This window comes from Chelonus insularis, unplaced genomic scaffold (genome assembly GCF_013357705.1).
Source record: "Chelonus insularis isolate UGA/USDA-ARS -01 unplaced genomic scaffold, ASM1335770v1 contig_139_pilon, whole genome shotgun sequence".
Taxonomy (NCBI): domain Eukaryota; kingdom Metazoa; phylum Arthropoda; class Insecta; order Hymenoptera; family Braconidae; genus Chelonus; species Chelonus insularis.
The window spans coordinates 365,071-389,073 of record NW_023276379.1 but is presented as its reverse complement, the minus strand read 5'-3'; the positions used below and the strand labels follow the sequence as shown (position 1 = coordinate 389,073).

At 28.8% G+C, this 24,003-nt stretch overlaps 3 protein-coding genes across 5 annotated transcripts in view; 1 reads left to right on the top strand and 2 right to left on the bottom strand.

Annotated features, from left to right (window-relative positions):
* Nucleotides 1–24,003, top strand: part of LOC118074677 (uncharacterized) — a 97,943-nt gene that overhangs the window by 4,756 nt on the left and 69,184 nt on the right. For all 3 annotated transcript variants that reach the window (XM_035096094.1, XM_035096096.1, XM_035096092.1), the window contains one exon: nt 15,733–15,832. The gene's annotated coding sequence lies outside the window, so the exon portion shown is untranslated. The remainder of the gene's footprint in view (nt 1–15,732; nt 15,833–24,003) is intronic.
* On the bottom strand, nt 1,100–3,299 carry LOC118074674 (adenosine deaminase 2-like). The gene is made up of 3 exons (XM_035096088.1): nt 2,980–3,299; nt 2,071–2,662; nt 1,100–1,856 (listed from the first exon to the last, which is right to left on the bottom strand). Exons 1-3 carry the CDS (start codon nt 3,182–3,184, stop codon nt 1,100–1,102), a joined length of 1,554 nt encoding a protein of 517 aa, XP_034951979.1. The 5' UTR covers nt 3,185–3,299.
* On the bottom strand, nt 3,632–7,055 carry LOC118074675 (adenosine deaminase AGSA-like). The gene is made up of 3 exons (XM_035096090.1): nt 6,695–7,055; nt 5,242–5,833; nt 3,632–4,776 (listed from the first exon to the last, which is right to left on the bottom strand). Exons 1-3 carry the CDS (start codon nt 6,912–6,914, stop codon nt 4,041–4,043), a joined length of 1,548 nt encoding a protein of 515 aa, XP_034951981.1. The 5' UTR covers nt 6,915–7,055; the 3' UTR covers nt 3,632–4,040.

The following is a 24,003-nucleotide window of genomic DNA, read 5'->3' as shown; positions in this document are numbered from 1 at the left end:
GCGTTTTTTATCATTAGTTCTTCGCTTTTCTCGCCCTTGGCTACGAACAAGCAGATTTAGTGGATGGCTAGAGTGGTAATGCCATTTTATTGCTTCTTTTTACAAACCTTTTTTCTTAGTTCTTTACTCTCCCTTTATAACTTCTTTTATTCTTAATTCTTATTTTTCTTTGCCTTCCTCTCTTTGGATGTTTCAGTTGTCAAGCTTTTTCTCCTTCAAACGAACCTCATTGAAATTACCTGTACGTTACCGAACCCTTTTTATCCTACAGTACTTTGCCGATATTTTTTATTCTATTTTTGTTGTTAAACTTATAGTGAAAAAGCATTTTGAATATAAATGAATTAATATTGAAGTATAGTCGATAATTTTAGACTTTTTTATGACGAGGAAATGAAATACTTCATATTGACATTAATATCACGGGTGAATATTTATGAGATGAATCCCAAGGGACACTCCCAGTACGAAGGACTGGTATCAACAAACTTTTTAGAAAAGTGGAATGAGAAATTCCAACTTTATGCATTTTAGTTGCGAAACTGTTTATAAAGGTAAATAGACTGTTTGTACCAGTTACTATTTTTCAAGATCGTTATTTGCAAAGCTTCTATTTTCAGCAAATAATAAGTAATAAAATTATCAAAAGATTAATATAAAGATTTTAAATAAAATTATACACAGATAAACTGTAATTAAGGACACTTGTTCCAATGTACAAACATCGGCTATTGACAGGCTATCATATCAACATCGAGTTGATACTCGTGATATTTTTTATTAACAGCTGATGTAATATTGAGTAATTTTTTTGTTAGGAAGAGTGAGTTAATTATTGAATTTTCAAATCAACAACAGAAACACTGTACAATACAAATTACCATATAGTTAGTAACTAGTTAATATCTAGTTAGTTATGGGCTACTTTATATATTTTTCATTAGATACTTAATATTCATAATAATAACAAGAACTATTATACAATTTTGTGAAGTGTACATTTAATATTGATGCACATAAATACATATATGTGATTCATATTCTTCAACGGTTAATAGTAATATGATTAGATGTATTGACGAAACATTGTATGTGTCTTTCAAGGATCTGCAATCCGTTTCTTCTGGACAGCTTGCAAAAAATGAAAATATATGTCCGAGTTATAAAAGTCTTGAATAAACTTATTCCATTTCTGTGACCAAATATCTTTGGCAACGACTTTTTGATAATCGTTCATACTGCTGTAATCAATGGAATTTATTGCAAGCTGTTTCAAAGCTCTGATGTCTGCTTCTCTCGACATCATGCCCATAAAAGCTTCATAGAAATCATAACTGAGTGCCTTTGATCCCCATAAACCAGGATCATCATTTGATACGACAACAGGGAAATTGGAAGCAAAGAGAATATTTGCTGGATGATTTCGAAGATCTTTTACGAGACCTAACACTTGATTAGAAATTGGGCACACCTCTATTGGGATATTTCTTTGTTTCACTATCTCAAGTACTTCTGGGTGTTTTACCACCGCATAACCATGACCAATTCTCGTAGTGTTCAGTAAGATTGCATCTAACAAGTTTTCATCTGATGCTAATCCGTACCAGTTCGTTTCTCCAGCGTGAAAGTAAAATTTAACTTTGTTAATGAGATGCGATAATCCTGGAATATATTTTTTAATAGGCACTAATCTATCCTCATGGCCTACCAAGTCCAAACCAGCAAAAAAATCTGGATATTTTTTCATAAGAGATGAAGTTAAATTTATTTTTTTGAATACATCTTCTGTTAGACCATTTTTATGTGGTGAATATATAATTTTTACTCCAACAAAGTCTTCATGTTCTTCTCTAAATCTGAAAAATGGATTTTTTAATTTTATAAAAAATTCTGAACTCATTTAGATCAGTAAAATGGAACTTTTAGAAACTGTGTAACCTAATTGGATTTAATATAGAAACATCGAATAAAATAAATGCAAGTTACTTTTGTGTCCAAAATATTTTCTACATTTCATATGATTTTCTTAGATTTAAAAATTTCTATTCAGCATTAATTGAGCAAAAATACCTTTCAGTAGTTTGATAATAAATTTTCATAGTTTCAAGAGGACCATATTCAGTTCCATTTAGGTCATATAATTTTGGTATTGTAGATCGAAGTTCCAAATATAAAACATTGTCTTCATATAATTCTTCAAGCCCTTGATAAAAATGGTCTCTATGAACAGGTCTATATGTTAACAGTGGTCCGATGAACTTGAAGAATTGTTCGAATTTATTCCATGCATCATTGTTGGTAGGATAAGTTTCATCAGGATTAGTAGTCATCATGGATAGTTGGTTACGTATTTTGGTGTTAATAGCATCAGCTTGATCTTCATGGCTGCGTAACTCACTGAGTAACTGCCAATTGCAATCATTCGAAGGCTTCTCGAAGAACTTTAAAGCCAAAAAACCATTTTTGTCACATGCATAGAGATGTTCTCTGTATGTGACATTATTAAATATCCATTCAGAAGAAACAGCAGAAGTTCCATGAGAATGCAGTACAGCTCCTTTTGGCATGGCCTGAATAATTTTGTAGACTATAGATTGTTCTATCTTATCTCGTACTTGCATAAAATTTCTACTTGGAAGGAAATTCCTAGAGTTTGTGAAAGCTATGGAAATTAATAATAATCAATTGATTACTAAAAAAAATATATAAAATATTTAATCTGAAAGTCATAACAATTAATAAAGAAGAAATCGAATGAAAGATTTACTTGATCAATGATTTACTTGAACATAAACATACTTTTATTGTAATGTAATAGTAGAATATGTTTTGATTATTTATTAAACTATTTAAGTTTAATTGTGCAGTTTGATAAAAAAACAAAATTCAACAATAAAATTAGTATTAGCAAAATCTTTAAACTCATTAAATAAAATGTTAAGTTTATCGAGTAGTAAAATATATTATTATAAGATGTACCTTCATAAATTTCTTGTTTCTTATAATGCATGAGAATATTATTAACTTTGCTTTCTTCGTGATTCATCATAAGATTTCCACCAAAAGTCCGATTGCGCTCATTTTGTTGTAATATGAGACGTTTTATCCAATAGGTATTATCCAATTCTGAATTTATTTTTTGGATGAGCAATAGGAGCCATATGATTTTATTTATTTCATTCATGATTACTGACTATTTCTCTAAATAACCTATTCGCTACTACTTTTTAAACTGATACTTTCTGAAACTTATCGATATTCTTTTATAGACCAAAATAGTCAAGTCAGGTGATACATATTTAAAAAATTATTAAGACAGGTGCAAATTTAGATAAAAAAAAATTGACTATATTATGTTGTAATTTAGATATTTGATAAAAATATAAAAATGAATTTTGAAAGAATTGGAATCATTAAAATATAATAAATTCATTATAATAAGTAAAGTTAGAAAATAATAATTGAAGATAAAAAAATTTATTTATTCATTCTAGATAAAAGGATATTATTAGAGTAGTATTTCTATCATTCGGATGTAACGTAGTGACGTTAGACAAAATTTTATTTACAGATGAAAATTATTATAATTATTTACAAATAACAAGAATGATCTTAGTTATGGTGTACAAAAGAACATTAAGAAATTTAACTTTGTGTTCCACTTATCTGATAAACAATCTGATTTTTTAAACAAAAATCGTCTTTTGAGACTTTAATGCTCTATTCATAAAACTCTTAACTTTTACATTAATCAATAATTCTATCATAAACAACATAAAGAACAATGAATTACTAATATAAAGAAAAAACTCCATATAACATCAATTGACATACAACAGTTTGATTTAATAATGTATTAGAAAAAGAATTGCAAATAATATTGTAGGAGTATTGAGTAAAAGTGCCGTGAATCTATTGAAAAGAATTTAAAGCAAACATAAATTAAATATTTGTTGACTTTAAAATTGTTTGTTTGTAATTGCAAATGTTAGACAAAGTCTAATATCAGAATATTTGATTTTAATTTGAATCAGCTTGTACTAAATAGTATTTGTAGTCATTTGAGAGTGAGGATCTTGGCTGCTGAGATTATTGACGAACTTATTCCATTTCTGTGACCAAATATCTTTGGCAACGACTTTTTGATAATCGTTCATACTGCTGTAATCAATGGAATTTATTGCAAGCTGTTTCAGAGCTCTGATGTCTGCTTCTCTCGACATCATGCCCATAAAAGCTTCATAGAAATCATAACTGAGTGCCTTTGATCCCCATAAACCAGGATCATCATTTGATACGACAACAGGGAAATTGGAAGCAAAGAGAATATTTGCTGGATGATTTCGAAGATCTTTTACGAGACCTAACACTTGATTAGAAATTGGGCACACCTCTATTGGGATATTTCTTTGTTTCACTATCTCAAGTACTTCTGGGTGTTTTACCACCGCATAACCATGACCAATTCTCGTAGTGTTCAGTAAGATTGCATCTAACAAGTTTTCATCTGATGCTAATCCGTACCAGTTCGTTTCTCCAGCGTGAAAGTAAAACTTCACTTTATCGATTAGATGAAGGAATTTAGGTATAAAATCCTTTATAGGATTTGAGGGATCTTCTTGACCTACTAAATCTAATCCAGCAAAGAAATTTGGGTAATTCCTCATCATGGTTGGGATAAGGTTTATCCTCTCATTGATCGCTTTTTGTGATCCAAGCTTATTAGGTGCTAAGATAATTTTTACTCCAACGAAGTCTTTATGTTCTCTCTGAAACCTGGAAAAAGTTACAAACTTTTCAGAAATTTTCTGATGGAAACCTCAATTACGTTCTTTCTTTATGTTTTATTTCCTTATATTATCCAATTCATTGATTACTCAAAAATAATTACTTATTTTTTTTTAAAAATGAAATGAATAATTAAAAATTATGACATTCATTAAAGTTACTTTCACGGTTTGTTATTTATCATATACTTATTAATAACAACCAATGTTTGATATAGCTTTCAGTTTCATTGAATCACTACTTAGCATACTTAGTAGTGGACCAAGGTAAATCCGATTAAAGTAAAATATGAGAAATTAATACGGACTTACTCTCACCGATTGAATAAGTTTTATAGAAACAAAGAGACGAGAGAAATTAGAACAATAAAGTAGTTTAAATAAATAACCATAATATAAACAAACTTGAGTCGATTGTTATCTTGATATTTTTTCTGTAAAAAAAAAGAAATACCTGTCAGTAACTTCTTTGTAGACTCGAAGAACTTCCAAAGGATCATTTATCGTTCCATCTAGTTCATATAACAAAGGCATGGTTGTACGAAGCTCTATCCACAGAATATTATCTTCATAGAATTCTTTCAATCCTTGATAAAAATGGTCTCTAAAGACTGGTCTGTAGGTCAGAAGAGGATGTATGAAGATGAATATATTCGAAAATTTATCCCAAGCAGCATTGACTGTAGGGTAGGCCTTAGAAGGATCAGTAGTGATCATTGATAATTGTCTACGAATCTTGGTATTCACATCAGCAGCTTGAGTTTCATTTTGACGTAATTCACTGAGTAGTTTCCAATTGCATTCTAAGGTAGGTTTATCGAAAAATTTAAGACTGAGAGTATTGTTTTCATCACAAACATAAAGATTATCTCTGTAAGTCACATTGTGGAAGATCCAATCATCAGATACAATCGCAGTGTCGTGGGCATGTAGAATTGCTCCCTTTGGCATTTTTTTGATTATTTTAAATACTTCTGATTGTTCAATGCTACTACGTGCTTCTAAAAAATTTCTTGATGGTAGAAACTTATCAGGATCTGTAAAAGCTATCACAAATAATAAGCTATTTACTCGTTGTCTAGATCATGATGAAATATTAAGCAGTTGACAGTATTGATTTATAAACAATGTATCTGCTCAATTAGAATATGATTGAGTTGTTAATGTTTCCACTTAAGTAATGAGAATTAATTTTTAATTTAATAAAATTTCGATTATTCTGAAATGAGATTTTAGAATGATAAAAATGTTAATTGTGAGTTAAAGAAATTTTATGGAAGTTGAGATATATTTTCAGTAAAGAGAGAACAGGTGGAAAATAAAACAGGGTTTTTATTGGAATGTAAATAGGATGGAAATAAAAAAATGTTGGTGATTTTTTTCTTGTTATATATAACAAGCAAATTTAAACCAACGAAGCATTTATTTATTACAGTGTTAACAAAGTCTTCGCAAATTATTACAGCGACAAATTATGCTCTTCATGTTGCTTTAATTGCTGGAGTGTAAATATTTTACTTCCAGTTGTTGAACAAATCAATGAAAAATCACAAAAACTGAAAGCATTCCAGTGATAAAAATAATTTTTTTACTCTATTTAATTACTTAAACAAAAAAAATGAATAATAGCACTATAAAATCTATTGAAAATAAGATGAATAAGAATGAAGGTTTTTTTATTGATTTAGAAAAAACTTTATTGGTTCAATACAGTTATAAGCATGCAATAAAAATAAACTATAAATGGTTTGAAACAACACTCTCACTCCAATTTTGATTAACAAAAAATTATTTATCATTGAATAACTAAAAAAGAAATTGAATAGAAAATTATTCTTCCAATAAATTGAAATGATTTGATAAAGTATTTGATTAATTTTAGTAACTTTTGATCTCATTTTACATACCTTCATTAATCTCATTATTCTTCTTTGCCATAAAAATATAATTAGCTAAACGTTCCTCACAATTTAATGACAAATTAGCACCAATAATACTCTTCTCTTCTTCTCGTCTTAATCTTGCACGTTTTTCCCAATATGAATTGATGTTAAATTCCGCATTAATTATCGAACCAATCAATATCACTAGGATAATCACGATTTTATTAGCAGTGTCACTAATCATTGTCAATAGATTTATTAACAGCTGCTCGTGATGAAGACACTACTCACTAACGAATGCACTGCTTGCTAAAAAGCTAATGTTTTCTGAGTGTCTTTGAATATTCAGAGTTGGTGGCAGTTTCCCACTATGGTTGGATTGTTTGTGATAAAGAACCAATGAATGAATGAAGCTCTGTCATGTGATATTTTTTTTATCTTAAATACAAAAAAAATTGTTGAATTAAATTTTATCACTACTGATCATATTATCTTATATTAGATTACTAATTACTATTTAATTTAACGTTTACTTTCTAATGTATTTAATTGATTTGAGTTTACATTGATTTTTGTTATCACTAAAAGATTGTTCAATCTTTTTTTATGATTGAGTCGTATAAATAAATTATGCTATTAAGTTATCTCTGGTTAATTACTTTTATAACATCAATCTTTGTGAATGTTTTACTTTTCAGTAGATAATTTGAGTTTAATTATTTATATTATAAAATAGTTCACAACAATCTGTATTTTTCATGCCTTCATGTTACATGTGATAAATTTAATCTCTGACTATTTATCGCAAAAAGTTATTGACAATTGAAAACTTTTATTATTGTTTTATTTTATTTTATCGAAGATCTAAATATTGCATGAAACTTGAGTATATCTTTTGAAATTAATATTTTTAATTATTTAAAAATTTAGTTTTTATTGATTATAATTAATTTTATTAAATTGATAATATAATAAAATTTCCTGTTTTTGAATTCAATATTACAAAAAGCGATAGTTTATAAAATTATTAGTCAAACAGTTTCGGTTTATTTAGTATATTAGATGTAGGTTGCTTGTCAATGATAATAATTGTCATTGACATGACACAAAAATGATTGCAAGCATTAGAAGTTGAATTAGAGATAAACTAATTGGTAAAACATTATTTTATTGAATTATAATTCAATCAAAATGTGATCAATCTGTAGAATTGATAAAAAATTATTGAATAATAAAATTAATAGTACAAGTGTTTCTACCACGTTAATAAAAAATTTTTAAATTAAAATCAAAAATAGATGTTGCATTACTAACAATGAGTATTATAATTTTTTATTTATTTAACAAAATAAAGTTTATTGAGAAATTTTATTGTGACTATATAAAATTTGATAGTTGTGTTTACAAGTATACTTGTATAAATTTCATTTTCATGTTGACAAGTATTTCCATAATCCCATCCATGTGGCGAGTGATTCAATGTTATTGCAAAAATATACTTTTAACACTGATATTAGTTTTTATAAAAATGGTCTTTAATCTTCATTCATAACAGTTTTATTTGTCTATTATTTTATATCAAATAAGTTATTTCAAAATGATATCAAAATAATCGAATCCATATAAAAATATTTAAAAATCAATTTGTTAGAAGAATTTTTCATACGAAACATGAGAATGAAGTTGACATGACGACATAAGTAATATTTTTGAAAAATAAAAACTACGTAGACATCAATATTAAAAAATGCAGATGACACATAAATATGTAAGAAAAAAGAGTATTCAAGGGATATAACAATAAAAATATTTGAAATTGAATGATTAATTAGAGTTGAGGAAAAAATAAGAAAAAGTAATGTATTCGTCTGGCGGTCAAACCGTCTAGTCGTTTGCGTTTGACGCTGCGTAATCGTTCAAAGGCTGTGACGAAGTGCCTGAGGTGAAATGAATATTTCATAAAGTAGCCATCATGGAAAGCCACAACTACCCCTTCTCTATTTCTCTTCTTTCCCTCCTACTCAGGACACTTTTACTGTAAAGTAACTGTTGGGATATTTGCAATTCCCGTCGGGAATCCCACAGAGTCCTTTTAAAAATTGTCAACTTCTTAGATCTCGAAAGAATTCTCGTCAGAACATTATTTTAGATTAAAAAAAATCATTTACACTTACTCCATCTTGTATTTATAATAAATTTATGGAATATTTGCGAAAATAATCATCTTTTGTATTGGATGTTTTTATACTAATAAACCAAAAAATTTTTTGAATACAGTAGATTTTTTTTATTAGTTTACTTAGCATTTTTCAGTTTTCTGGAAAATTAGTCAAATGGAATTATACATAAAATTGAACTTGGCTTTCTAGTTTTTGATTCTAAATGTAGATCTGTATGTTTTTAGTAAAGTCACTTTGACATGCGGGTTAAAAGTTATGCCATATTTCACAGTCAAAAGCTAGAGAACTCAAAGCATCTTGGAGAGCTTCTGAGTTTATAACAGTTGCGTTTTTGAACTTTGTTATCGAAGTTTCGTATCCGTCAGCAATATCTTGTTTCCTTTCTTTGTATAATGTTATTAAATGATGTACAGATGAGTCATAGAAAACTCAATAGAAAGTTTAAAAAATACATTAGGGGAAAAAATCAACATTTTTAAATAAACTATCTAATTATTTAGAAATACTCAATAAGAAAAAAAGCTATAAAAAACAGACGATGATTATTTTTGAAATTAAATAAAGCAATACTTCGACTCATGAAACTAGAATTAGAGTAAATAAATCATAATATTGATGTAATATTAATAAATATAGTTAAACAAAATCGAAAGATAAAATGACAATTATAAAGTAATAAATATGAGGGATAAATTGAGAAATAAAAATTACGTTTGGCTGATTCAGGTCTAGCCAACTAAATATAAACAAACTAATTAAGTATTGCTAATAACTAATCAGTCGACTAGAAAATTCATGTATTTTACAGTACTTTCTTGATAGAAAGTCAATAACATATTGAGTAAAATTAATTAAATAGTTATTTATTTGATTCACCCCATTTTTCTAAAAAATCAATGAAGCATTAACATACTATCCAAGAAGAGAATACTTTAAGTCTAGAAATATCTAAAATCGATTTTTTTGATATCTTTATACCTGTCAAAACTTTTTTGCTGCCCAAGTATTTCAAGTTAGTTTAGGTTTCCATTATTATAAGCATCAGATGATTCCTATGAAACTTTTATCTTTATATTTTTAATTAAAAATAGAAACTATATTGAAAAAGGGTGAAAGGTGAAAGGGCAGAATATTGTGAATAGTAATTTTGTTTCTGCCCTTTTTTAGAGTGAAAATGACGGATGAATACGAATTGCAAATACCTGTCGAGTGAAGATTCAATTAACGTACATATCATATTAGCTTTCTAGCCTTGAGCATCATTTTTCCCTTAAAAATAGTGATCGATTTTTCAAAAGAGCAAATGAAAAAGCCATTTTTATCAGAAATGAATCAAAAGCTTTTTTCACTCTACTTTATCTTATAAAAAGTGTAACTACTTTAATGATTCACTATAAATAAAAAGTTTTAGATAGAAGTTCTTCATTATAGAAAAAAGCTATTCATCAAAGAAGGAGTTTTCATATAAGAATAAACTAGAAATCGTTGGATCATCTGAGGTCAACATCTTGAGTTTATCTTCTCCTTAAAAGGTGTTGTTTTTTTAAAAATATAATTAGGAAATAATTCAACAAGTTGGTAATATTTGGTAGGATAGGAAAATAGCATTGATTAATTGAATATCTGATGATTCAGTATTCAACAAAAAAATATTTAACTTTGATAATAGAACTTTTATGGTTCACATTTGTTTAGAAAATCGAGTAATTAAAATTATTCGATGCTAATAATCACGTTATCAAGTGTTGAAGAGTGAATAAAATTTTTTGTGGATTTATTGAGTTATTATTTTCCAATTAATGAAAAATAATTGAAAGTTTAACTTTCTATTTAAAAAACTCTGTTAGTATTTTTTTTAATGTCAAAGAGAGATTCCATTTTTAAAATAATTGAGTAGAATTGGCTATTATTTTCAATAAATCTGCTCATACATGCTGAAAACTCTGATTTAAAAAATCATTTTGCCAAGAGAACAATGTTAACTAGAAAATTTTTCATTTTATTTATTGTCTGAACATCAAAAGTTTTCTCTCAATTAAAAAAAAATTTTTTCCAAAATTTATTAGGTCAATTTTTTCTATGAATAAAAGTTATGAAATGATAAAAAAAAAATGAAAAACGTCAACATTTGATTTTCCAAGCCCAAGAATCATTATATTATGATAATTGGATACTTAGTTTCTGTAACAAAAAATAATGATAGATTGATGGTAATGAACTAGCAAGTGGAGATTTTTATTGAAATGAATTCAAAAGCTTTCTTTGTAGTTATTTTTTCGAGGAATAATTCCTACGAGATAATGCCGAAATATCAGACACGAAATAAGATATGAAAAGAGGTAAAGATGCTGAACGAAGGGAGTGAGGATGTTCGGTGGAGCATACAATTTATGTTTATCGTCGAAGCAGCTCGATTTCACGTGGAAATAACTTAGCGGATCAGACGCTTGATATTACCTATGCGAAAAACGATTACATCGATCGGCTAGGGGGTTACGAGGGTCATCAAGGAGAAGAGAAGTTTGTATAAGAAGGTGAGTGTAGTCTTGCAAGTTAGAAAAAAGCACGGATTTCACTGACGAAAAGTTCGGCTCGTTTTCTCGAGGGACGAAAGAATTTGAAATTTCTCTCCTACGAACAACCTTTGGATTCTATCGAATATGAAAATTCTTTCTCGCACGCTCCAAAGTACCATAGCCAAGTTAAAGCTTGTGACTTATCTCCTCTTACTACTACTTTGAGGGAATTTTCAATTTTGCTTTTATCCATTTACTTATTGGATACTTTGGTTTTTATCAAGTCTTATTACTGCTATGATTGCTCTTGTTTTGCTTTTCAGTTGTGTCTATTGAGCTTATAGGAAATATCTGTACTTAAATTCTATATATATATATATATGTACATTTCTACCCTTGGGCTATGACGTTATTGCCTCCACTTGAACCGTTTCTCATCTCTTTGAACGACCTTGCTGTCTAACCACTGAAAAAATTGTCTGAAAAGATGACAGTATGTTGACTTTTGGGCATGTCTTATAATTAATTATTAAGAAATATATGATGTAATCATATAAACTAATTTTATTACCAAGAAGTTTAAGCTTCTAACTAGTTTCTAATTTATAACTTTATCACCACAATTCAATTATTGTTAATCTCTTTATTTTTTAATTTGACGTTCATTAGGTAATCATATGTAAACTTGAACTTCCTATGATTTTTTTTATTTACTTTTCTATTAAAATAAATATAATTTTGTTATCTGTGATTAAAATTTGATAAAAGTTGAATTAGTTAAGTTTACGCAGAACATTATGAATTATTGGAATAAGATTAATACCAACAACTTTATCTATGTTTTCTTGTTTTTTTCATGACTAAGTACTAGTATTACAGCTATTGTAAAACTTTGATTCATAAAAATTATTTATCTATATAAACTCCTGATAATGTATTAAGACATAATATTTTTGCCTATGATATTACTGAAGCACAATCTATTTTAATGATGAAAAATTGTTCAAAGAAACAACTTAATCATGAAAATGTTTTAAAATATGAGTTCTCTGATGTTAAATGATTCAAAAGTATTTCTAAAACAACTAATTACAGTAAAATGTAATTATCTTTTGCAAGTTTTGGTGTATGAAGTGAGTACTCGAAAAATGTTCAAAATGTAATCAATGGAAATAATTCAATTAAAAAAGTATTTTCATTCGTGGACTAATTCCTGAGAAGACGAGTAAGAAGTTATTACTTGAAACATTAGTTTTGAAGAAATTTTCATGAGGTCAAGTATGGAGTATTTATTACGTAGTTTCTAGATGGTTAGTTTAAAATAAAGTGACTTTTCCTCTTGCTCTCTATGTTGTACAGTGGCTCGTAAATATTCCTAGGCAAGATTGGCCAATAAATTTTGCAAACTTTCCTGGTCGCTAGCATTTTAATGGGAAGCTTTAGAGAGCTTGTGCGTATACTTGTACCCAAGCAACTCTGCTTCTCTTTTCCCCTGCGACTTTTATGTAACTTCGACACGACAGTCATGATTTTCGTGACACGGAAATGCTCTCGAAGAGTATCTTTATCCAAGAAAATTTTTAACTATGGCAACACAGATCAATGAATTGATTTTCTTGTTAGCGAGAAAAAGTTTTAAAACTTTCTTCAATAAAAGGTATAGGTATGAGGTGTGTTTGTGTAATTTGTTGTGATACATGACGAGCTTATTCTTCAACTCAACGTTTGAAATGTGATGTAGAATAGCATCTGTTGTAGATAACATAAGCCATTGGTCACGTTCTCAATACATTGCCCACGTATCCATTAATCCCATAAACGGCAACGTGCCACGGAGCCGCCATAATTCCGCGCGACCGATCCTAGCTTCCAAGCACTACACATATCGGTCGACGTGCGCGCAAGGTTTACACTATACCGCATCAATCGATCCGAGTTTACGTCAACCCCTTCTTTATCCTCATTTTCTCGTTCTATTCTCATTATGTATTATGCAAACTGACCCAGGAGATTAATCAACATATGATTAAACTTGATTCGATTTAATCATTATATACATGAGATAGCATTTCAAAGCTGTTTGTTGATGTTAAGATATTTGTATTATCATACACGTATTCATTCCATATTAAATAGTTGGTCTGATATTTCGTAATTATACTCATTATTGTCATTTGATAACAAAGTGTCAAGTACTTTCATCTGATTTCATTTTCATTTTCTCATTGTTATTATTTCAGTAAGTTTATATTAATTCATGTTTTTATTCGTGATCATTTACTACCTTTATTATATGTGTCATTTTAATTAATTTTGCTATCATTTTAGATTATATTTTGAATAAAATAATTTAAATTAAATGACTATACAAATTAAATACAAGTGGCAGATAGAGTAATTGACAGTAAAAAAATAAGAAAATCAATTTCAATTTGGAGTTTCTAAGTTGCAAATAAAATGTAATTACATGTCGCTGTTGCAGACCGGATCTTGATTATCAACGATGCAGTTGCATGCAAACAGAATCCTTTTAGGTGGAAGTCCTGGTTTAGTGTTTATATCTATTTCTAATCATGAAAAAATAAAAGACCTCGAGATAAAAAATTATTGTTCAGATGGTGAATTTATTATTTAAGAAAAACATTTACCTGCATTACATCTACTGTTGATATTATTGCAATAGATTATTTACATAATTTTAATAAATACAACTCTGTAATAAAATAAACACGACTATTTACTCAAGCATTCACACTAGTTGATAAATTTTTTAAAACATAACTAACAATAAACCCAAATAAAAGTTAAAAATAATAATTTCATTAAATTATTTCCTACAATATGTTTTAAAAATAAAATCCATCCTTCAATAAAAATTGTTTGAACAATGAATTTTTGAATATATTGAACATAAGTTCAATGCGGAAAACAGAATTACAATCCTATTATGTAGGTTCAAATATAAAATATTCTCTCCATTCATAACATCCACAATACTCTCTTTGAACTTTTCATCAAACTCTATTCATTTTCACTAATCAATTAATACAATATTAAAAACAAATTTAATTAATTAATTATCTCTACTCCTATATTCCTCTTTCATTGAATATAATGCAGAGGTGAATACACTCACGAGATTTATCAAAGTTTCATTGAATTAAATTTCACTTAATTTGTCATACACTTTCGATAAGCATTAAAAAGTCATGTTTGAAAGCCATTAAGATGCTGCATCCATTGAAATGCTTCAATTCAATGTGAATAACTTCTTTTCTTACCAGTTTCTCTATTCATGCATCGTTACCTATTAATGAATGAATAAAACTTGGTAGTTCAACGTATCGAACAATGAATTGATCAATAATGCTTTCAATAAGTTACATTATCGGAACAATGTTAGCTAAAGTTTTTATTGAGTTTTATATTTTATTCCTAAAAAAAAAAAATACTCTATTTATATAATAAGCTCTGATCTTATTTGCATTTTTCTTTATGCAAATTATAAGTCAGTTATTAAGAGATAACAAAGTGTTGGTGTTAGCCGGACATAACAAAATATGTTGTGCACTAGTATGGAAAATAGTGGAATAATTAAACAGTAAAATAGCAGCAAGATCCTTGGCGCCAGAATTCTCAGCAAAATTTTACGCTTCCTTTCCACTTGTTTTTTTTACCATCTTTTTTCAATTCTTTGCTTACTTTTTTAAAAAACATATTCTAAGGGAATGTTTGTCATTAGCAACTCTTTTAGCAAATTAAAAAAGCAATAATGTGAAACATTCGGTGTGGTTTGAATTATGGTAGCGAATATTTATTTTTCTGTTCCTCATCGTATTAATCAAGATAATAATTAGATTAAAGAATGCTATTTATTTTTTGCAAACTTGTAATACATAAAATCGTGTGATACATTTTGTGCTAATGTGTAATTCATAATAGATGAATAAGACTATTTTAATTATTCTGAAAAGAAGATTTATTTACACTTTAAAAGTATTATTAACGCTGTGTGAATTACTTGGAACTATGAATAATAAGTATTTTCAAGTAAAATTAGACGTTAGATTAAGTATTTAGAATACAAGCTTGTGTTTAATGATATAAGAGTTAATGGAAGTTTGGTAGAATTAAATTTATGATGATTATTTATCTACATGTATAGGTAACGTAAAATTAACTCCAAGATAATATAAAATTAGAAATTTATTTGAGAAAATTAAAGTGTGAAAAAGTCTTTATATTATTTAATCTTCAAAAAAAATTAATAATTTTATGAACAATTTATTCTAACCATCTAAATGTTTTTAAAAGCATACTAAAGGTGGTTTAACTTACTCATTCCAATTTTATTTTGAAATTTCAGAAGTTCTCTGATCGCGATGATTAAACAGGAATTCTCAGGAATAATCGTCAGGACTTTTTTAATTTTACGTGATCGACATGAGAGGCTGGTGGAGATTAAGGTAGGATGACATTATAATCTCTTATGCTTAAGTTAAAGTTCACCGTAAGGTTTCCTATACATGACTTGAGAAACTTTCATGAAAAGTGTGCCGATCGATAGTTGTAGAAGTTACTGACTGTACTCTAGCGATCAGTTGAGACAGAAGTATGTGTAGTGTACTAAAGTCGAGAAAACTCTATGTGACGCGTGCACGCGCGCGGAAACTAATCCGAAATCGCGAAGAGACACTTGCTCGTCGTCCTGTTTAACGGAAGTCGCGTCGCGTCTGTTCGTCTACTGATGCCGTGACATAGCAGTTGAAGTTTTAGACATTGTCACTAGATAGACGAGAAACTGAGGACAGTGGATAGAGCGTAGTTTTTTTTATTGAACTTTTAAAAGTGTGAAAACATCGAGTGTAAACTTGAACACAAAAATATTTCCAACACAACTTTAGTCAATAAAGGAAAAAAGGTGCAATGCATTTTAGCTCGTTGTCAACTAAAGCAAAAGCACGAGAATAAGTGCTTTTATCTCTTGCCTGTACCGGACGTCGTGACAATAGGCTGTGAAGATCATGTCGTTTCTCATAGCCAGAGATTTTAGTTTTCAGAATTCTCACTTATGAGTCAAATATTACGTATTGTATGCTACCTCGTCAACGACTAAATTGCTTTCATCTCTTTTTATGCGCTTCCTCATTCTCATCTTTTCTGAAACTTTTACTGCTTTTTATCGCTATATACTTTGTGATGAACATGGTCAGAATGGAATTAATGGCTAGATAAACTTGGTCTATCAAAAAATAAAACATTAAATTTTCGACAAATCTTTTGTATTGAAAATTACCCAAGAAATTTTATTACAAAAAATCTAGAGAACCTAAGGTAGTGCTTAGTCACATATCAATATCTCATCTCACTATATAAATTAGCTTGTAAAATAGCAACAAAATTATTTAAGAAAGTTTCTAAATTTCTAAAAATAACACAAACATTCTTTATAATAAAATCAACTATAATTATTCAGTATCAAACTAAAATAATAATTTTTATGAAAACAAAAAAACTCGTCCACTGAAAACTTTTACTCTAAAAATAAACTCGATGGAGTTGTTGCTTATTTATATGATTGATTAACCCAAAGTATCTAAAAAATTTTAAAAGTTCCATCAATTTTAAATGGAAATAAAATAGCTGTTCTACATCAGACAATTTTTCCAGTTGAAATTAGTTATCCCAAAGATAAATCTAAAAATGAAACATGTTTGATTTACTTTTATTTCTTTTAAAAGCAATTATATCTTGTGTTCATTGTCCAATCGAAATACCCTATATACGATAATCTAAAGTTGCCCCAATGAACTAGAGAATGTGTTGCCACCGCAAATTCATCACATGAGCTATACATAACTTGTTTCCGTTTTCGGTTATAGCACTGGTATAGAGTAATAGTGCAATAAATTCAAAATTTCACGTCCTATAAACTCGACCAAATTCTGCAGATGCTTCATAGGTAGAGAGAAACTATATTCTTGGTATGAACAGGATCTTCTTTAGAGTCTATAAAAACGCTAAGAATTTATCGTCCAATATATACATTGGCGTGAGGATCCGTTTTATTTGTTGCTAAATCGGACATTTCTTATCTGGAGCCTCTGTGTATGAAGTAAAATAATGCAGAAGGGTGTAAAGAGGAGAGAGATAGGAAAACAAATTTCATGTTATTCCGAGCAGCATCCAAGTAGTGAGGCTGCTGTTACGCTTCCAGAGAGAATCGAAACGAGCTTTCCTCGTTGAAATGACCTTTTGGATGTGTTCTTATCGTTCGAGAGGATCCCTTAGCTCCTTCTTTACTTACGTGGCTCGCTTACCTACATCTGATGCCATAGAATGAAGCACGAGTATCCCTTATTCTTTTCACCAACTTCTCTATTTATTGAACCTCCTGAGATCCACTGAATTCACTGTAGAAATCAGCCTCATATATCTCATCTCTCAGATGTTTCACTCCTTGACTTCTTATTACTGTACTTTATTCGATACACATCGACCTTTCTTTTCTATGATTAAGATTAAACAGCTAAATAAAATCTATTGTTTATTAAGAATATTCCAACTATTCATTATTACTTCTAAATTGTTAAAATTTTTTTAATTTTTTTATTGATGAATCAAATAATCTCAAGTAATCATTATTTTTAGCAAAATAGTCTTAAGATATTCTATGATAATAATCAATATCAAAAAGAGTCAAAGCTCAAGTTTGATTGGTTTCAGATTTATGAGTTAAAAAAATTATTTCTAAATAAAAAGTATGAATAAATTTTTCTTATAATTAGTCAGGAATTTGTGATTGTAGTTTATTATAATTAAAAGGTACATTCAGGTCGATATCGTGACCCAATAAATATCTAATTTATTCTAGACCTGATTAAAATTATTGATGAATAATTTACGTTTACTTATTAATACTTAAATGAACCTCAGTTGGAAAAGGAAAAAAAAATGATCTTTAACATGACTGGTTTTTTACAGCTGATGCTTTTTCCAATTGACATTGGTACCTACTTATTGAAAGCATCTTAAATAAATATCTACTGTGTTGATATATTTAGTTGTTTATTAATATAATCAATAAATTTTAAGTTTAATTGAGTTGTGTTAATTTACCACAGTTTAAAGTATAGTTTGATGTGATAGTTTGAAAAGTCAGCAGCGAAAGAATATCTTGGAGAGGTTGAACTTGATGAAGCTTAATGAGCAAGATAAAGCAACATTTCCTTATTGAGCAAGTTCTTGACAGCTCAACCAAGAGTTTAAGGCAAAGTATATATCGCAAAGGTAATTCGCTGATAGTTTTCGGCTAATTTAACGTCGACGATAAACACAGACGCCGACCGTTCATCACAGTGTCCTTCGGGACTGGTGTAGTGAGAGAGAAAGATGCCCAGGCCAACAAGACAAATTGCACTGAGTGCCTCCAGGCTTACGTCGTCTATCCTTGCTATTCGCAAGCTTTGAGATTACCTTCTCGACCTCACATTCGTTCTCTTATTTCTCCTTTCTGTGTGCATTATCAGTTCTTCACTTCAATGAGAACTGAGGGAAGTTACTAGTCTGTTTAGAAATTTCTTCTCTATTTGCTCTTCTTATGAATATAAATATTGATATAGTTTTTAGTTTACTTTGAGGATAACTGATGTGCATTCAACTGTTAGACAGCTTGTTCATTATCAACTTATTGACATAAAGATTGGATTATCACTGCAAATATTCATTTCTCTAAAATTGTTGAGTTTGAATAGAGTTGAGTATATTGTTCGTTGATATTTTTTTTGCTAAATATTTGCATTTTATGATTAGTATTTATGTTTTTTTTTAATCAAATTAACTAATGAATATTTAAATTTAAGAAAACGTATTTCTTTTAAAAGAAATCTTTAAACAAGCTTTATAAGAAGCAAGACTTATCTTTGACCAAGGGGAATTTTTTTTATTGAAAATGAATTTTTTACTTTAAAGAGAACAAATATTTTTAATTTAAACTGCTTTTTCTGATCGAATTACACCTTTTATATCAAATTACAAGACAATTTTATATTGAATCATTTTATATTATTGTTTCAACCTTTTTCGAATAGAAATTAAATTTAAAATTACCATCTTTTACGATATTCCTTTCTTTTATGAATAAATTAGAATAACAGCTCTAATAGCTAGTATTTTATGGAATTTCAATGGCGAATAAAACTGCTAGATGAAATTGAAGCAATTTTGGAATAAATTGGGACGAATCGAATAATCATTTTATTGATTATTATATTAAAAATAAGTCAATAAATAAAGTATGCTGATTTCTCAGTTGCAACTATTCGAATAAGCCTTTTTAAATTTCAAAATGGATATTTACTTGATTTGAATAGGTTCTTTTGAATGTAATGGATATATTATTTGCATTTAATTTTAGTTCAGTAGTTTTTTCACTAAAATTAACCAGCGTATAACAGTTTAGTTTTACGTCAAAGATAATTCGTATTTTGTTCACGATCAATCACTGACACCAAAGTTTAAACTAAAGCCACAATAAATTAGTTAAAATTATAAGTTTGTCGGACATGGACCTATTTTGTTCGATAAAACAACGTCAAAGCGATGAAGACGAGTCAACAAAGCATACGAGAGCTATTGCATTTGCATAGCAAAGTCTTACGGCCACGATTTTAAAACGTATTTTTAATCAACTCATGTATTCCAAGCGCGTTCAGTAAAATAATATATAATGTATCACGTTGAATTCTCAAAGGAAAATAAAGGTTAATGAAAATGAAATTTATAGAAAAAAAACGGAACAGGAATAAAATATTTTATTCTATAGAGTACTGAGTGAGTGGTTGTGAAGTAGAGACTGATAGCATAGAAAGTAGAGGTAGGAGTTACTCCAATCTCTCTAGAGAGTGAGGCTTTTGTGAATTCAAAACCTGTGGCCAAGCGGTCGATCGTCGATTGTGTCTGCAACCAAAAATTGCCAACACTCAACACTACCCTGAGGAATAATCTATTCTATTTTCTGTGCGTGTGCTGACGGAAACTAACTTGGGATTGGTTGAGTACGTATGAACAAACATTCGATTTTTTCAGTCACGCACATGAATTGTAAAAATACCTTAGCCTATTTCTGACACTTTTTCCTCCAAAAGTATTTACTATCATTATTCATTAACAAGTTTGCCCTTTTATTTTTTTCCAATTGCTACATTCTTCAATTGCTCTAATCAGATTAAGCTCAATTACAAATTTAAATGTGTGGTAAACGATACTCATTTGATTCGTGAAAATAAATTAGTTGTAATATATTGCAAAAACAAAATTACATAGAAAGGTTTTTTAGAGAAAAAGACTATAGATAAAAAAATCGAATAAAAATTATTATTATTATTAAATAAAATTGATAATAATATGTATGAATAAAAACAAGCTATCCTGTAAAAGAGAGTAAAAGTTAACTGCGTAGTAGACATAAAGTTTACTCTAGGGTAGTAAACCTAGAGATACAATGAATTGAAAATAAATGTTACTCTACATAGAAGGCGTGGAAAAATGGCTCTTAACGGAGTATTTTACTCTTGATTTCTATTGCGTTGCAAGTTTATTACAAATTGTACAGCCATAACAAAATTCACTCTATGTCTATATATTAAATTAATTAATTTCTTCAATTAAGTTACTATGAATTAATTTTTTCTCCTATAAAAAATACATAATTATATTTTCTTATTGATTAACGACTCATCTAACTATGAAAAGATACCAAAACATTTTTTGTAAGTAATATTTTGACAAAAAAGTCTTTTTTAATTACAGCATAAATTTACAGAGCGAAAATAGGTTTATAAGCGACATTACATAAAAATGGTTAAAAATAAAATCTAAATTGAGAGAACAAGGGAATGTATCATGAGCAGAATTATTTAAATACCGTGAAAATAATTCTAATTTTGTATCTAGAGAATATTTATAAATATAATAAATTTCAAATCCAATCAAATCGATTTAATTGTTTGGAAAACATTTCAATAAATAAAACGAACAACAATAATAGTATCTGTGTGATAATGAAATTTTTTTCAATTTAAAATGACTTTAGTGATTAATTGATTTATTTCTCAACAATAATGGCATTAGAATATAAAATGTATTAAACTAAAATTGTTTATATTATTATTATTAGAATTAATGAAACCAAAAATTTGTTTACACGCAGTAAACTTCGTTTGGCAATATTACGAAATCAGTTCACCAGTTTTAGTTGTTAGGAAGTTAATTGATGCGTTGGGAGGTCACTGAATTCTGATAAAGCACTTTTAACTTTGGTTCCAGTGTCTCTAAGTAAAAACAACAAGTTCCAGTTCGTTCCGAGAGGTTAGAGAACTTGTAACTTTTTCTTTATTGCACCAAATTGTAATTAATTACAATCATCATATTTTATTAAAAAGTAAAAATCTTTTTTTAATAAATAATTAATAAGTAATCGACACTAAACTAAGGAAAAGTTTAATAACTTTTCAAGTAGAAGAACATTTAGATGCCCATCTTTCAAAGTGACAGAGAACAGAAAAGTCTTCTTTTTGATCAAATCTTTGAATTAAATACCAAGTCAAAGGTAAAGGCAAAGTCCAAGTAACACAAGTAGAGGAAAATTTAAAGAGTACACCAAGGTAGAGCCTTGACCATCATCTATTCTTACAGCATAACTAAATGTTGAGGAAGATTTTGTATCGTAACTATATCGTTACATTCTGAAAGCGTAAAAGGGAATGAGAGAACTTTGCTGATAGTCTTCATCGTTTCTTACAGTATACAGAATTTCTCTTTGGGAAATCAGAAGCCGGAAGCTGCGTTGTGCAGAAGGGAACCCTGTTACCGGAATATTTGCCGCTTGGTTGCACTTGTTTGATGAACGGATGCCAGTAGATGCCTTTTGAAAAGAAAATGAAAAGAAAAAAGAACAAGAGAAAAAAATTTTCAAAAATTTTACTCATTAGTTTGAGAAATTCAATTATTTATATTTTCAAAATTATTATACTGATTATTTGGATATTTTTATTGAATATTTTATCACTTTGACTTGATAAAAATTTTGAAAATTTTCTAGATATTTATTTTAAAATTTTTATTTCATGACGAGATTTTTTATAATCGTTTGTTTGTAATTGGAACATGGATGAAATAGAGCAAAGGTATTTGGAATTGTATTGGATATCAAAAATGTATCAAGTTTCATTACAGTTTTGAATATTCATTTCGTTAAAAAAAATCGGAAAAAAAAACTTTTATTAAATGTTACCTTTGGATTGCATATGAAAACATGATTCAAAGAGAAAGTAAGCTGGGCTGATCGTTATTGAAATTTTCATTCTGAACAAGCAAAAAAAAAATAAGAGAGATGAAATCGAATTTTTTTTTATAGAAATTTTCATATTTTAATCGAGATTTCTCTGAGGAAAAGTTTCGAACTGTTTTTTATTCTTCAATGCAACTCAAACAAGTAGGAAAAAAATAATTAAAATTTATAACTCAGATAATAATATTTATACACCTTTTTTCTATGAGAAATAATCGAAAATACTTATTAAAAAATTACGTGAAATTCATAATAAATAATTAACTGTTGGAAAGCAGTAATTTTAAAGTGATTTTGAATTAGTTTTCTCATTACTGGGGTAAATAATGAGTCTATTACTCCACCTGACCCACTTTTGTTCCTACTAATCTTATAATAATGGAAGAATTTTAATTTTCAATGAGGTAAACCACACATTTTATAGTAACCGCGATAATAGTGTGAGCCTAAATCGTACTCTCCTCTACTAATAGTGCAACACAGCCACAGTAGATCCCCCTGAGTGACCACTGAGTGTCGAGCCATGTTTGCTTAAAATTGCTTCCACACTACTAGACTAATGCGTTAGGAATTTAGTTTCATGAATCATGCGATAAAAAATTTATCAAAGAATATTTAACACGTCAGAGAAAATATTTTAATATTCATAATCACATTAAGACACCATAAAATCATACAGTTTAGTGACTCTGAAAATAATGTGGCCTTAGAAAGTCGCAGTATCTCTATCAATCTCTATTACTCTTTAAATACATGAAGCTGCTGCAATTTACCTTATATTAGATCTTTATATCAAAATTAGCCATGTCGGTGTTACTTTATCTACTGGTTTCTTTGTGGTAGCGCCGTAAAAAAACAACGTCGTTCGCCTCGACCTAAAAACGTACGAGAGTTGGTAATAAATAAATTAGCTCCTGAGCTAATTGACAAATCGGTAATCTCATGGTCCGTTGCACGTCTAGGATAGTAAATGATGACTCAATAAAAGCATGAGCTTCAGACGCAGTAAAAGAGTGAGATAGGAGAGCTTTTCAGAGTGGCGTGTTACATGAAACTGGTCGAAGAGCTTGCGCTTGTATCCATACGTGAGGTAATATACTAGATCCACGTAGAATCATTGGGGTGGTATATCAGAGCGCTTCGCCGGTTCTCCAGGCACCGGGCCAAAATGTTAATACCATCTTTGAACCATTTTGCTTCGCTCTAAAACGTACAAGGTATTATATTACAACTTTCCGCAGTCCATCTGCTAATGTGATAAGACTTTCATTAGTTTTGGCCATATTT

Bases quoted from the DNA above. Each gene is read 5' to 3' on its own strand.
- LOC118074675 (XM_035096090.1), bottom strand. From the start codon at position 6,914: ATGATTAGTGACACTGCTAATAAAATCGTGATTATCCTAGTGATATTG. The intron at 5,834-6,694 runs GTATGTAAAATG...TATTTGTGATAG, and splicing joins GAATAATGAGATTAATGAAG to CTTTTACAGATCCTGATAAG. The intron at 4,777-5,241 runs GTATTTCTTTTT...AACTTTTTCCAG, and splicing joins TACAAAGAAGTTACTGACAG to GTTTCAGAGAGAACATAAAG.
- LOC118074674 (XM_035096088.1), bottom strand. From the start codon at position 3,184: ATGAATGAAATAAATAAAATCATATGGCTCCTATTGCTCATCCAAAAA. The intron at 2,663-2,979 runs GTACATCTTATA...TAATTTCCATAG, and splicing joins GAAACAAGAAATTTATGAAG to CTTTCACAAACTCTAGGAAT. The intron at 1,857-2,070 runs GTATTTTTGCTC...TCCATTTTTCAG, and splicing joins TATTATCAAACTACTGAAAG to ATTTAGAGAAGAACATGAAG.